The following is a 15,650-nucleotide window of genomic DNA, read 5'->3' on the forward strand; positions in this document are numbered from 1 at the left end:
TTTTTTTTTGGTAATTTCGATAATAAAAAAATTAAATTTATGTTGGCGAGAAAAAGAAAAAAAGAAGAGGGAGGCGGAGAGCTAAACCGGAAAACACAAGCCGCCGCCGTACAGTCTCTGCACACTAGTGTCTCGAGAGTCAGAGAAACCCTTAAAAAAAGCGATGGTGAGGAAGAAGAAGAATACGAAACATATTACTCTCTGCGCAACCACTGAGGCTTGGGCCACTAAGCTCCTTGAGGAGTTTCGCGCCTCCGGGAACGATTGTGAGTTTTATTAGTTATTAGACTCCTTTGTTTTGATAACGTTTCTTCAGCTATTACTCTCATATGAACTCCAATACTCGCTGTGGTGTTTTAGTTATTGTTAGCTTCGGTGATTTCTATCGGAATGTTATTGAATGCAAGTTTGTTTGGCTTTCTATTGTGTAGCTTACGTCTTTGAGCAGCATCTTACAAATGGCGAACGTGGCATTATCCATCAGATGTGCCGACGGATGGGTCTCCAATCAAAAAGTCACGGGTCAGTCACAGCCTTTATGCAATTTTTGTTTGATGTTTTGGGTATATGTTACTAGAGAGTGCCCTAGTTTCTGACCTTTCTTGGATTTTGTATAGGAGTGGGGAAGAAAGGCGTCTAACTCTTTTTAAAAGTAAAGCTGGGAGTGGAGACGGCATTTCAAAGTCAGAGAGCAAGCATAAGTATGAAACCAGAAATCAGAAAGGAAGAGAAGGAGATGGCTTTTCAAATTCATACAGCAAACATAAGTATGAAACCAGATTTCAGAAAGGAGGCGCTCCAAGAAAGAAGATGATACCTCAAGAGAAGCTCAAATGTGTGTCGTTTCCACCTGAGGCAAAAGCTGTTCTCCACGACTTATTTACTCGCTATCCACCTTGTGATGGCGATACTACTGGGACAGCATTGGGTATATATACTGGAAACGCCCGCAGTAATTGGAAAGATGAATTCTTCCTGAAACCTCAGTTGACAAAAAACGATATTAAAAAGAACGCGGCATCTCTGAATTCTAGACTGGAAACAGATAAACGTTTTCGACAGGTTAGTAATTAATGTATTCTCACAAGATTGTATTATTATCAATTCAGAGTCCAGTTTCAGAAAGCACAAAGCATGCGCTGTTGAGTAAATGAAATACTCTTGTATTTGTTGATCTTACAGATCTTTGAAGCACGAGCAAAGCTTCCCATCACATCTTTTCGCGACGCCATTATATCTGCAGTGGAATCCAATCAGGTTATATGGGGCTCTAGATATTTAATTTGTTCCACTATATCAGGATTCAGTATGTAAATGATTGTGCTTTCAGTGGGGATTTCCACTGATTTTGAAGGAGTCTTTATTCATTCTTATTCGAAATGCAGGTTGTTCTTATTGCTGGTGAAACTGGTTGTGGGAAAACTACTCAGGTACGTGTTTCCTCTTGTTCTTTGTAGCTAGTATAAACGCTTTACAGTGGTTTTCCCTGTTGCTATTTATTCTGTTTTGTTTTCTTCTGGTGGGGTCAAGTATTCATCACAGGTTGTGATTTTCTAGGTTCAACTTGTCAGTTTTCATGTCCTAAGCTACATAATATTTATGAATTGTGAAAAAATTGAGTTTAAGTGTGTGGAATAACGGTTTGTGTTCTTTTACATGGTATTACCATATCACTCAATTTCTATAATTCGTATTCTCTTTCAAATAGTAGTATCTCAGGTGCCTCAGTTGTTGATATTTTAGGTGCCTCAATATCTTCTAGATCATATGTGGTATAGTAAGCAAGAAGCGTGCAAAATCATTTGCACCCAACCACGTCGTATCTCAGCTATTTCAGGTAGTAATCTAATTCAACATTTGTGAGGTTTTCAGATTTGTAATTCAAATGCATGCAGTATAAGCGGCTAACTCCTTGCTTATTGCCTTCATTCCTAATTTGAAGTTTCTGATAGAATATCTTGGGAAAGAGGTGAAACTATTGGGAAAACCGTCGGCTACAAGGTAAGGGGTCTTTGTTCGTAGACATACTTATCCATATGATAGACGCACAAGCTCTCAGGGCTAAATGAATGTTTTCTCTCTCGATATATCATTGACTTTATAATACAAATCTAGGTTCGACTGCAAAGTGAAGGTGGAAGAGGGTCATCTGTTGTTTTCTGTACAAATGGCATTCTATTGAGGGTGCTTATAGGCAAAGGCGTGAACAGCTGTGTTCCTGATATAACTCACATTATTGTGGTAAACATTCTTGTTTGATTCATAATATGTTTTTCATGTGTTTATTAAGTATGCGTTTCCATTCATCAAATGTTAACACATTAATGTTTTAACAATCACTTCTTAGTTTAGGTTCTCTTCGTTGTGCTCTTCTGCTCTAAATTGATTTTGTAGTTGTCTTTATTGGTCACTGACCTGTGGGTCACTTTACAGGATGAAATCCATGAAAGGGACTCCTACTCTGATTTCATGTTAATGATTTTAAGGTACATTCTCTAGCCTTCTAAGACACTGAGGTGCTCAGCCTGTCAAAGTGAGCCAAAAAAAGTCAAGTAGATATGACGGAAAACAGCTGATCATATGACTCATTTAATTGCTGTCGAACTATAATTTAGATGCATTGCTATACACTTGTACCCTTGTATTTGAATTCTTTATTTGAAGCTAAGCGATGGAAACGATAATTACCCGCAGATATATATGTTTTTATCATTGGATGAGTGGCAGAACTCAGATCAATTTGTGATGTTTTTTTTTCCGCAGAGACTTGCTTCCATCTAATCCTCATCTCCGACTGGTTAGTTATGTTATGCTCTTCTTCGTTTTCCATTGCGATGATAGATTAAAACATAAGAATGAATATTTTCTGTGGTGACAGATTTTAATGAGTGCTACTCTTGATGCTGAGAGGTTTTCCGAATATTTCGGAGGTTGCCCGGTTGTCCGGGTGCCTGGATTCACTCATCCAGTTAGTTCCTCTCTCTTTGTGTCTCTCTCTATCTATCTCTTTCTAGAATTTGCTACTTAGTCTCATTGTATTGGAAAACAATATTTTTGTGTCCGTATCTACAGGTCCGAACCTATTTTCTGGAAGATGCACTTTCTGTCCTGATATCAGACAAGAATAATCATCTACTTTCTGCTGACTCGAACTTACCAAGTAACAAGCATGATTTTAAAGATGATGAAAAAGTTGCTTTAGACGAAGCAATAGACTTGGCATGGACAAATGATGAGTTTGATTGTCTCTTAGATCTAATTTCTTCTGAAGGAAGTCATGAGGTTTACAATTACCAGAATTTAACGACCGGGCTAACACCACTTATGGTCTTTGCTGGAAAGGGCAGGGTTAGCGATGTCTGCAAGCTCCTTTCATTTGGCGCTAACTGTACACTGAAGTCCAAAGAAGGTATAACCGCATTAGAAGTGGCCGAAAAAGAGAATCAAATTGAAACTGCTCAAATAATCAGGGAACATGCAGATAACATCCAGTCCAATTCTCAGCAAGCACAAGTCTTACTTGATAAGTATATGGCGACAATGAAACCAGAAGAAGTAGATGTGGGTCTTATAGTGAAGTTAATGAAGAAAATATGCAGCGATTCAAAAGATGGTGCCATTCTTGTTTTTCTACCTGGATGGGAGGAAATCAGGAAAACAAAAGAGAAATTGCTTGAGAATCCCCATTTTGCAGATAGTGGTAAATTCAGTATTCTATGTCTTCACTCACGGGTTCCGGCTGAGGAACAGAAGAAAGTTTTTGATCGCCCCCGTCGAGGTTGTCGCAAAATTGTGCTTGCGACCAATATTGCTGAATCAGCAGTTACTATCGATGATGTGGTTTATGTGATAGATAGCGGCCGGATGAAGGAAAAGAGTTATGACCCTTTTAATGATGTGTCAACGCTCCAATCTTCTTGGGTATCAAAAGCAAATGCAAAACAGAGGGCTGGTCGAGCAGGCCGTTGTCAACCAGGCGTTTGTTATCATCTATATTCTAAACTCCGGGAAGCGTCTTTGCCCGAATATAGAGTTCCTGAAGTTAAGAGAATGCCAGTGGATGAACTCTGCTTGCAGGTGCTGTTCTTTCTAACGTAGATTTTTTTCTGTGGTGTTTAATGTTGTTCAGGCATGGTAGCATCCTGTTTGAGACTTGTTGCTTACTTGATTTCTTACTGATGTCTCTCAATAATATGTTAGGTTAAGATGCTGGATCCGAATTGCGACGTAAATGATTTCCTTCAGAAATTGATGGACCCGCCTGTTGCTCAAAGTATTGCAAATGCCTTAATCATCCTTAAAGATATTGGAGCGTTGACTCCTCAAGAAGAGCTGACAGAACTTGGACAGAAATTTGGTCAGCTTCCAGTTCATCCTCGGATTAGCAAGATGATTTATTTCGCCATATTAGTGAACTGTTTGGATCCAGCACTTATTCTGGCATGTGCAGCCGACGAGAAGGATCCGTTTATCATGCCCTTGTTGCCAGGTGATAGAAAAAAAGCTAATGCCGCAAAACATGAACTTGCATCACTTTATGGAGACCATAGTGATCATCTTGCAACTGTCGCGGCTTTTCAGTGCTGGAAAAATGCAAAAGAAAGTGGTCGAGCTAACGAGTTTTGTTCGAAGTACTTCATCTCCCAAATTGTAATGAAGAGGCTGGATGATCTGTGTCGCAAGCTTCAGGGAGAACTTAAAAGACATGGGGTCATCCCTAGCAGTTCAAACTGTAGCCTGAATGCTCATGATCCGGGTATTCTCCGTGCTGTTATAGCAGTAGGATTGTACCCTATGTTGGGAAGGATGTGCCCAGTTTCCAAGAACCAGACAAGATCTATCGTAGAGACTATTACTGGAGCCAAAGTTCGTGTGCCCTCGCTATCAAACAATGTCGACATGTCCTCTACCAAGTATGACGAAGCTTTAATTGTTTTTGATGAGATTACTCGAGGAGATTGGGGTGTGCAGATAAGAAGCTGCACTGTTCTTCCCACTTTACCTTTGTTACTTTTTTCAAGAGAGATAGCCGTGTCTCCTACAGAGAGCTATGATGCTGATAAGAGTGACGACGAGGAAGACCACGTAGTAGAAAATGTAGGAGACACGATGGACATAGATAAAGAAGGTGTTAGGGCTGGAGAGAAAGTAATGCTTGCGCCGGAAAATCCAGTAAAGGTAATAGTGGATCGGTGGCTGCCTTTCAAGGTTACAGCTCTTGAAATTGCTCAAATGTACATCATGAGAGAGAGGCTAATGGCGTCCATATTGTTCAAGGTAGATGAGTTATATGATCATTACGATTTAAGATTTTCATTATTTTATTTTGGCAATGGCGTCTTTCAACTTTTCATTTGCATTTTGTAGGTTAAACATCCAAAGGAAAATATGCCGCCTCATCTCGGTGCTTCTATGTATGCAATAGCTTGTATTCTCTCATATGATAGCCTCGCTCGATCTTCGGTTCAAACTGTAGCTGTGCAACCTATTGCTTCAGTGCCAGATGCAACGAGTCCCAAAGATGACATACCTTCCGCTAACCCCAATGAGCTTCAGGAGCATGACCCGAAAACTACTCCAATGGGGTCAAAGCTAGCCAACAAGTTGGGTTTGGGTAATATGGAAGAGAGCGTGCCTTCAAATCTCGCTGATAGGAATGAGCAACCTGACTCAAACACTGCTCGAGTGGAAGATGTTTCAGCGGCTACACAACAAAAGAAGATACAGTCAGAGTCCAAAAGGTGCAAGTCGCCCAACAATGTGGATTTGGGGAACATTGAAGAGAACTTGGGGAGCATGGAAGAGAACACTTCTTCTGATCTGGCTAATGGGAATGAGCAAAAAGACCCTAAGTCAGTCTGCAAGTTGGATCTGGGTAGGGAGAAAGAGAGCATTCCTTCTAATCTCGCCCATGGAAACGAGCAACGTGACCCAAACACTTCTCAAACGGAAGATGCTTCAGCGGCTAAGCAACCAGAAAAGAAGCGATCAAGGTCCAAAAGACGCAAATCAGGCAACGATATGGATTTGGGGATGATGGAAACTAGCAAGCCTTCCGATCTGGCAAATGGGAATGAGCTAACAGAGCCTAAGTCAGCCAACAACTTGGATTTAGGGAATATGGAAGAGAACATGCCTTCTGATCTGACTAAGGATAATGAGCAAACGGAGCTTAATCTACCTAACAAATCTAATTATGGTAACATGGAAGAGAGCTTGCCTTTCAATCTTGCTAATGTGAATGAACAACCTGACCCAAGCACTACTCTAATGGAAGCTGCTTCATCGGCTAAACAACCAAAAAATAAGCGATCAAGGTCCAAAAAGCACAAATCCGACAACAACCTGGAGTTGGGGAACATTGAAGAGAACAAGCCTTCTGATCTGGCTAATGGGAATGAGCGAAAAGAGCCTAAGTTAGTCAGGCGGTTGGATCCGGACAAAGAGAAAGAGAGCATTCCACTGAATCTTGTCAGTGGTAATGAGGAACCTGACCCAAACACTGCTCCAGCGGCTAAGAAACCAAAAAGGAAAAAACGCAAATTAGCTAAGAACTTTGATTCGGGTAACAGTATGGAAGAGAAAGTACCTTCTACTGATGGGCAACAAGAACAATGCGGTGAAAAAACAGAGCGAAAGTCAGGGAACTAGTCAGAAAAAGTGAGCGTACCTTCCAATCCAGTGTGACGCAAACGCTGCACCAACTGAATCTGCACTAAAGGAGAACCATTAGGAAGCGAAACAGAAAGTCAAGCCAAGAAGGGTTACTCGCAAGGACAAACAAGAAGAGAAGTAGCATGCCCATTACACTTTAGTGTTCTGATGAGCATTTAGGTGTTTTTTTCCATACAACGAAAAATTCAAATGGTACTTACCATAGGTGTAATAGACTAAGAAAATTCAACGATTTTGTTAGCTTATTATTGTTGTACTAGTAGATGATTTGTAACTAGTTCTTCTCACTCACTTAGTGCCGCCATTGTTCTATCGGTTAAAACATTGTTTCTTATCAGGGTTTTAAACTTATACGCATGTATGTAAGAGCAATCCTGTTGCACAATTTCTTGGGATGTCTCTGATTTTTTTAGTAATAGAAACAAAAAAAAAAAAGTTTTAATTCTAATTTTTGAGAGATCTGTGTCTCTGCGGTGATCCTTTGAGAGTAGCAGAGACCCGACACGTGTATAATTTGTATTGGTTGAGTTTTGTTTTTTTTGTTTTTTATTATTCAGTTTTATCTTCTCTTCGTTTTCTTTCTTTCTCTCGACAATATCGAAACGAGAGAAACACAAAAGAACATCACGACAATAGCTCTCGCATCGTCCTCTTTTTCTTCCGATCGATTCGATCTCGCCTCGTCGTCCTCTAAACCGATCTCGCCTCGTCGCCTTTAGAAGACGAAACCCTCGAAGAAATCGAAGAGACACGCGGCCGAAGAGGAGGAGGAGGAGCAGTCTCCTAAGAAAGCGAAGGAGAGCAAGAAGAAGAAACACAAGAGATCGATATCATCAGATGAATCCGAAGAAGAGGAGGAGCAATCATCTCCTAAGAAATCGAAGGAGAGCAAGAAGAAGAAACACAAGAGATTGATATCATTTGATGAATCCGAAGAAGAAGAAGGAGAAGAGCCAGAGACTACTCATCAAATCGTCGATACGAAGCCCGTTGTTACAACAAAGAAGGAGTCGGATTCGGATTTTTAGAAGGTTTTGAGTTCCCCTCTGCTTCCAAATCTAAAATGAAGTTCTCTCTCTCAGGTTCCATTTCCTCCTCTTCTCTTCTTCTCCCGTATAGTATACAAAAGGGTCTTTTCTATTAGAATCTAACTGTTTTGTCTTTTGGGGTTTTATCAAAGCACTTAGCTTTAAAAAAGCGAAATGGTCAAAAATTGATGTCATCAGAATCAATTCTTTTCTGAGTAGGATTAGATTAGCCATACAAGCGAAATGGTTCCAACTTTGTTAATCTGTTCTCTATTCACTATGCTTTATACTCTTGATCCAGGTTTAGCTTGATTAGAACTTGTGTGTGCTATAGCCACTCATGAATGTGAGCAACTGTAACCTTGGCTTCTATGGTTTCTCCAATGTAGGCAAGAAGTGGAACGACAGCAATCAGTCCAAGGCACAAGTGGAAGCGGGTATGCTGCACAAGCATGAGGCAACAATGAGAAGGGAAAGAGCATTAGCTTATGCATTCACACATCAGGTTTGATCATAACCGACTCATATATTGGATTTGGTTTAATGCTTATGACCATAGTCTTGTTTTTTTAAAGTAGAATCCGATTGATTTATTGCTTGGTAGTTAAGCACTTAGTAAATGTTTGGTAGTTGTAACACTTAAACACTAAAAACATTTGTAGAAATAAAAAAGGTAGTCTTTTAGAATAAAAACAGTTGTAACACTTAAACTAGAAGGGAGTCTTGTTTGTAGAATTAAAAGGTCTTGATTTTTTGTATGTTGTCAATGCTTGGTAGTTAAGAACTTAGTAAATGCTTGGTAGTTCTGTTCTTGTTTCGTTTTAATCAATGTTAAGTGGTTATGTTCTGTTTTCAATGCTAAGTTGTTCTGCTCTTGTTTGTTGATAGGTTCTTATCTCATGTGTTGGTTCTGATCTCACGTCGGCACAAGAGAACAACAAGTTTCTGGTCTTGGTTCTGATCTTCCCGTGACTTTCTCCTTGTGATCTCAAGTCGGCACAAGAGAACAACAAGTCTCTGGTCTTGGTTTTTTGTGTTTTTCTTTCACCACAACAAGAGAACAAAGCACGTGAACAACAAGAGAACAACAAGAGAACACCGACCGTGAACAACAAGAGAAGAACGCCCGTGAACTTTTTTGTGTTTTTCTTTCCCCACTTGTGTATATATAGCAAACGAGAATCATATTCAGTCTTCCTTGTGTATATATAGCAAACGAGAACTCATATTCCTTGTGTTTTATTCACACTTAAAAAATCTCTCATCCCAACTTTCTCTTAAAAAATCTCTCATTTCTTATTATCATGTCTTCCCCAGATTTAGATAATGAATATGATGAATTTTTTGATGAACATTTTGGCAATCTATTCCAAAATTGCCTAGATGATTATGGCAATGATCAACAACCAACTACTTCAAGGCGGCCAAGAGCTTATATTGATAGACAACACGAAGAAGGGCATATTCAATTATGGAATGATTATTTCAGCGAAAATGCTACGTTCTCTGCTGGTAGTTTCCGTCGTCGTTTTCGAATGAACAAATCATTGTTCATTCGTATTGTTGAGGCACTATCCAATGAAGTATCATATTTCCAACAAAGAAGAGATGCTACCAAAAGGTTGGGTCTGTCTGGATTACAAAAGTGTACAACAGCCATTCGTATTTTGGCATATGGGTGTGCATCTGATGCGGTTGACGAGTACCTCCGCCTCGCAGATAGCACCGCAATGCAATGCTTGGAAAATTTTGTGGAGGGAATTATATATTTGTTTCAAGATACGTACCTAAGAAGACCTACATCAGAGGATCTCCAACGATTACTCAATTTAGGAGAGGACCGCGGATTTCCCGGGATGATCGGAAGCATTGATTGTATGCATTGGGAATGGAAGAATTGTCCAACAGCTTGGAAAGGACAGTATTCTCGTGGATCTGGAAAACCTACAATCTTTTTAGAGGTTGTGGCATCGCAAGATCTCTGGATTTGGCATGCATTTTTTGGTCCTCCAGGTACTTTAAATGATATCAATGTTCTTGACCGTTCACCAGTTTTTGATGACATCTTAGAAGGTCGAGCTCCGAGAGTAGATTACTATGTCAACGGACGACATTACAATATGGCTTACTACCTCACTGATGGTATATATCCGAGATGGGCAACATTCATCCAATCAATTTCACTTCCACAAGACCCGAAAGCATCATTATTTGCAAGGTGTCAAGAAGCTGCCCGAAAAGATGTCGAACGTGCTTTTGGAGTCTTGCAAGCTCGTTTTGCGATTGTTAAAAATCCTGCACTTTTTTTGGATAAGGCAAAAATAGGAAAGATAATGCGAGCATGTATCATATTGCACAATATGATAGTAGACGATGAACGAGATGGATACAGCCTGTACAATACAGCAGAATTCCATCAACGAGAAGGAAGTCGGACTTCACGTGTCGATTTAACATATTCTACAGATAGGATTAACAACCTCGACGAAGTGATTGGTGATTGGAATCAAGTTCGTGATACAACGCAACATCGACGGCTTAAAGCTGATTTGGTTGAACATATCTGGCAAAAATTTGGCACAACTCGATATTAGACCGATGCTAATTATGTTATTCATAATGCTTTCATATGTTTCTATCATTATATGTTTTTTTTTAAATTGTATTCAGTTTTAAATATGTGGTTTTTTTAGGATTGTAATATATGTTTTAAAGTTTTTTAATGTAATATATTTGTTTTTTTTAGTAAATGTATTCTACTACTAGTTTTTATTTTCTTAATATTGCATAAATTATACAACTAACATTTATGATATTATAAAATATACTTTAAACATTTTTTTTAATAAAAAAAGTTAGACACCCAAGGATAACTAATGGGAGGACAAAAGTTAAAAGGAAGGATGTGAAGAAATTTGTATTATCTTTAGTATTATTAAAAGATTTGAGTATGTGTATTGGGTTTGCTCTAAGTATGTAACTGAAAAGAGGAAAACCATTATTAATCAAGAAATGTAGTGTATGAGCAGAAAAGGAGGTAAGCCATTATTAATCAATCTTTTTCGGGATTGATCTTGGAATACATGGTTGACCAAAAAAAAAGAAAAGAAAAAATCTGACGTGGAACAAGAAGGAAGCGTATCTGCCACGTGGCACATTACAAGACCTCAACAATCTTATCTGGACATCAACACAGAGATCCTCCAATATCCGAAACCAGCCAATCAGCTTCACTCTTCGTTTCACCTCCATACATTAACACACTCCACAATCCTCAAAAACACTTTCATAACTTAACCACAGAGAGACCACACACCGAGCGAGAAAGAGAGACATACAGAAAGAGAGAATGGCGTACAGCGCGTGTTTCCTGCACCAGAGCGCATTGGCTTCCTCAGCCGCACGATCATCATCTTCCTCCTCATCCCAGCGTCACGTGTCACTCTCCAAACCTGTTCAGATCATCTGTAAAGCCCAACAGACTCATGAAGAGGATAACTCCGCCGTCTCTCGCCGTCTTGCTCTCACGCTCCTCGTCGGCGCTGCCGCTGTTGGTTCCAGAGTATCTCCCGCTGATGCCGCCTACGGTGAAGCAGGTACCGAATAACATATATAAAACAAAAATCAGATAATCTTGGATCATGTCAGTTTCAGACCAAATAAAGAATCTTGAAAACATATTCTTGGTTTTGTTTTCTCTGTTTTTTTTTTTTTTGGTTCGTTGCAGCAAACGTGTTTGGGAAGCCAAAGGCGAACACAGACTTCATGCCATACAATGGAGATGGATTCAAAGTCCAGGTGCCAGCAAAATGGAACCCAAGCAAAGAGATTGAGTATCCAGGACAAGTCCTTAGGTACGAAGACAACTTCGATGCCACTAGCAATCTCAATGTCATGGTCACTCCTACCGACAAGAAGTCCATCACTGACTACGGTTCTCCTGAAGAGTTCCTCTCTCAGGTCTTTAGTTTTACTCCGCAATCTATAAAGATATTGTAATGAATCAATAACTCAAATGAACTGTGAGACTGAATGGTGATTTGATTTTTGGGTTTTTGCAGGTTAATTACCTCCTAGGGAAACAAGCTTACTTCGGTGAGACTGCCTCTGAGGTAAACTTCCAATTGTCTTTTGTTAATGTAAAGTTGAAGCTGATAGAGTAGAATATGAAAATCAAACACCCACAAAGAACACATTCTATCCCTTGTTGCCAACTGATAACCTCCAAAGATCTCTCTAGGTTTGGATGAGTCTTATAAGCAAGATTGTATTCTCTTATGCACACAAAACTAACAAAGAGAGAGAAATAAACTCTACCTAAATCGACGTATCAACATTGTTACCTTATAATCTTATATGGAGTGAGATTATCAGCTCCTAACTGTGTGTGTGAATCTGATGTTTCTTGCAGGGAGGCTTTGACAACAATGCAGTGGCTACCGCAAACATTCTGGACTCATCATCTCAGGACGTTGGTGGAAAACCGTACTATTACTTGTCTGTGTTGACAAGAACGGCTGATGGAGATGAAGGTGGAAAGCATCAGCTGATCACAGCCACTGTCAACGGAGGGAAGCTTTACATCTGCAAAGCACAAGCTGGAGACAAGAGGTGGTTCAAGGGAGCCAGGAAATTTGTTGAGAACGCAGCCACTTCTTTCAGTGTTGCTTAGGTGAAAGCAACACAACATAACTGTGCTCTGCTTGCCTTCTTCATTTGTCTATTGTAAAAAAAGGATTATGGAACCGAGCTTTTGAGACATATCAAGATCATGTCACCTTTGCGGCTTCACTTGTGTACCTGTGATAACAGACTCTTTTCAAGTTTTCTAAAAAAAAAACTATTTTCAGTAGATTATTTCTCAAAGTAAAGACGCTGACTCAGGAAGAAGCTATAGACGAAAAACCCTAAAGACCATGAAGAAAGCTCTCTTGAAGCTGATTTGACAAGTACGAATAAAATGGGTCTCTTAGTTCAACGTGAGATCGAAATGCAGACGAATTGAGACGTGTGACTATAACTAGATCTCTTAAAAATCAAGTGCCAAAGGCCCTCTATTTTTCCAGTCATTTGCTTGGCTACTGTAAAATTCTTGAAGGGCAAAGAGATTTTATTTGCATATGTATTACAATATTTTACCATCATCTATATGCTACTTTAGTTTCATATTGTGACCTTTGAGCTTTACAAGTGCTGCAAACAGAGTTTTTATGAGTTCAGAGATACTCAACAGGGAAACCAACGACAGGTTTTATCTCAGAGGCGAGGGACCGCAGCTCACTCACTTCATTCTCTGTCAGACTCCAACCTATCGCTCCCGCGAACTCTTTTGCTTGTTCTGCGTTCTTGGCTCCTGGGATGGGTATCACGTTCCCTTGTGCCACCAACCAGTTCAATGCTACCTGCACAGAACAACACAACAAAACAAGAAGGGCGTATGATTCGATGCAAATAGAGAACTCCATCCTTACAATTTTGGACTTCAACCTTGGCAGGGAAAACGAAAAATAGAGCGCATAAGCAAGAACAAAACAAACCTGTGTAGGCGTTTTGCTGTAGTTTTCACCAATTTGTTTGACTCTGTTCAACAGAGGTTGGAGCTGTAACGTCACAAGTCATAGTTAGTGAAGATATTTGACAGGTTTATGCTACATATTGATAAATTTTGCATAGGTACATTGATCTGTGTATTTGTCAAAACAGAACTTCCTTAGAAGATAGCAGGACTAGAGGAGAAAATAGGCAGGTTTATAACAATGAGATGTAAATCGTTTCCTGGAAGACTCAGAGAGTATTTTAAATGTAACTATAGTTTTGCAGCGATATATGCCTGCGGTAAATAACATAGATCTATGCAGTCAAAGCTATTACCTTTGTTAAGAACTCACGCGTATAAATGCGACCCCGAGGACCTGAGGGTGGGTTCTCTGGGGTGTATTTACCAGTTAGAGCACCTAGAAAAACAGAAGAAGAAAATAACGGAAAATGTAATAGACTTGACCACAAAGCAAAGGAGAATAAGGCAAATCACCTTGAGCGATAGGGGAATATGCAATCAAAGTAACTCCAAGTTCATCACAAGCATCCTTTACACCAGTCTGTTCTGGAGCTCTGTATATCAGACTGTAGTTGACTTGATTTGAGGCCAGAGGAATGCCTCTCTTTTTGAGTCTCTCATAAGCATCACGTAGCCGCTTCTCTGAAAAAGCGTCACCCACAACAGTGAGTGAGTATGATAACTTTGAGAGCTCAATAAAGTAACATATGATGTGCATTACCGAACCCATTATTCTTTCTACTTTCTCTATTTCTTTAAATTGGAGAAGATGTATCTTAGCATTAACAAGGAAAAGTTTCACATCCTGATATAAGTGTTGTTTTCTTTCAAGTCCTCATCATCTGCGAGAAAGAAAAAGAAAAACAGATTGAAATGATACCGCTGTAGTTAGAGACACCAACAGCCTTCACAAGTCCTTGTTCAACAGCATCCCCAAGACCATCGAGATATCCTATAATATAATTCACGGTGTCATCAGATTTCATATGATTTACCAAAAGCGACAAGTCTCTTGTTCAAAGTAGGTAGGTTCAATGCAGGATCTTAAGAAAGAACCTTCATTTCCCCATAGTCCAGGCCTGAAATATAACCAAGCAAATAGTGAGATAGTTCCCTTGGCCTTACAGTGTTTTTAACTCCAACATGAATGAGGGAGGGGTACATTACCAATGGAGTTGATAGAGATCAACAGATGAAAGCTCAAGGCGGGAAAGGGAATCTTTAAGAGCAGTGATAACACTTTCACGACCCAAACGCCATGGCAAAGCAGCAAACTTTGTTGCAACTGAAATCTCAGCTCCGGGATATCTCTTTTTTCTCTCACGGATGAATCTGTTGAAAAATATCACCAATGACAGTCAAATAAGAATTATCTATGAGGATAGTGACACAACACTGTCACATGAATCCGTAATACAGTTTAAAAAGAATATACCTTCCTAAAAGAGTTTCAGAGCTTATAGCACCCAGGGAAAACTATAAAAGATGGAGACAAGAATGTGAGAATTCCCAATACTTTCTGAACAACAAGAACCACTTAAGGAAGAAGAGTAATGAGCATTTGAATTCTTACCTTGGAACCATAAACTTCTGCGGTATCGAAAAAATCTATACCGTTATCGAGACTGATATCGAAAGCACCTTTAGCAGCTTTAAGTTTCCTGTCTACCATTCACAGATAGGAAGAACAAAAAAAATCAAAACTTTCTTCATAGAAAATACTTAAATGGGAAACATAAAAGAGGAGAAGAAGTAACAAATCCAGAGACCCTCACTAAAATTATGCATAATCAATTGTGTCAATCGAAATTAAGTGAAATTGCAAAAAGTAACACTGACCATCCCACTGGAAATCATTCCAGTAGCTGTTATCACCCCATGACCAGACTCCGATGCCAAGCTTCGTCACTTTCAAATCGGAGCCACCCAATTTCACTTTTGAATCTTCCTTCGTCGCTGGAGCCACGGAATCGCCGGAGGCTACAGCTCTCACCAGTTTCCGGACGAGACTTCCTCTTCCCCGAGATCCTTCCGAAACAATATTGTTTAAAGGGAAGGTGAAGTGCGTAGCCAAGGCCATGGTGGTGTGATTTGTTTTTTCTTTGCTTCCGTTTTTTGGGTTTTGAAATTGAAAGAACCAAAGAAGTTGGGGGAGAGAAGAGAACTGAGAGACGGTGAGACTGACACGTAGGACGTTGGCGGGCCGAACAAATCAAATTCTATTATTTTAATTTTAATTTTAATTAATTGGGTTTAACTAATTAATTACTACTAATCTCAAAAGTCAAACACAAATACTAGTATTAATTACAAACATACCACATTTATTAGTAGCAAGCATATCTCAGTGAGATAATCTCACTTACATGTTTTATAGCTTCTAAAAGAAG

General features: G+C 39.5%; 3 protein-coding genes across 4 annotated transcripts; 2 read left to right on the forward strand and 1 right to left on the reverse strand.

Moving 5' to 3' along the window:
• The first annotated feature begins 18 nt into the window (after positions 1 to 18).
• On the forward strand, positions 19 to 7,060 carry LOC104739222 (DExH-box ATP-dependent RNA helicase DExH2). The gene is made up of 14 exons (XM_010459504.3): positions 19 to 266; positions 432 to 522; positions 618 to 1,062; positions 1,183 to 1,257; positions 1,386 to 1,430; positions 1,744 to 1,837; positions 1,943 to 2,001; positions 2,116 to 2,241; positions 2,434 to 2,486; positions 2,764 to 2,797; positions 2,879 to 2,968; positions 3,073 to 4,077; positions 4,201 to 5,277; positions 5,368 to 7,060. Exons 1-14 carry the CDS (start codon positions 164 to 166, stop codon positions 6,649 to 6,651), a joined length of 4,581 nt encoding a protein of 1,526 aa, XP_010457806.2. The 5' UTR covers positions 19 to 163; the 3' UTR covers positions 6,652 to 7,060.
• Positions 7,061 to 10,991: 3,931 nt separating this feature from the next.
• LOC104739223 (oxygen-evolving enhancer protein 2-1, chloroplastic) lies at positions 10,992 to 12,555 on the forward strand. 2 transcript variants are annotated; one of them, XM_010459507.2, is made up of 4 exons: positions 10,992 to 11,303; positions 11,431 to 11,663; positions 11,765 to 11,815; positions 12,115 to 12,555. In XM_010459507.2, the coding sequence occupies exons 1-4, from the start codon at positions 11,189 to 11,191 to the stop codon at positions 12,373 to 12,375; spliced, it is 660 nt and encodes a 219-aa protein (XP_010457809.1). In that variant the 5' UTR covers positions 10,992 to 11,188; the 3' UTR covers positions 12,376 to 12,555. The 2 variants fall into 2 exon arrangements, with proteins under 2 accessions (XP_010457809.1, XP_010457808.1); XM_010459506.2 differs by having other exon boundaries at positions 10,992 to 11,299.
• Positions 12,556 to 12,795: 240 nt separating this feature from the next.
• Positions 12,796 to 15,454, reverse strand: LOC104739225 (putative oxidoreductase At1g06690, chloroplastic). The gene is made up of 10 exons (XM_010459508.3): positions 15,100 to 15,454; positions 14,834 to 14,925; positions 14,696 to 14,736; positions 14,428 to 14,592; positions 14,317 to 14,339; positions 14,141 to 14,212; positions 13,735 to 13,902; positions 13,575 to 13,657; positions 13,241 to 13,303; positions 12,796 to 13,105 (listed from the first exon to the last, which is right to left on the reverse strand). Exons 1-10 carry the CDS (start codon positions 15,338 to 15,340, stop codon positions 12,920 to 12,922), a joined length of 1,134 nt encoding a protein of 377 aa, XP_010457810.1. The 5' UTR covers positions 15,341 to 15,454; the 3' UTR covers positions 12,796 to 12,919.
• Between the last annotated feature and the right edge of the window lie 196 nt (positions 15,455 to 15,650).

Source organism: Camelina sativa, chromosome 14 (assembly GCF_030686135.1).
Source record: "Camelina sativa cultivar CO46 ecotype springtype chromosome 14, ASM3068613v1".
NCBI classification, from domain to species: domain Eukaryota; kingdom Viridiplantae; phylum Streptophyta; class Magnoliopsida; order Brassicales; family Brassicaceae; genus Camelina; species Camelina sativa.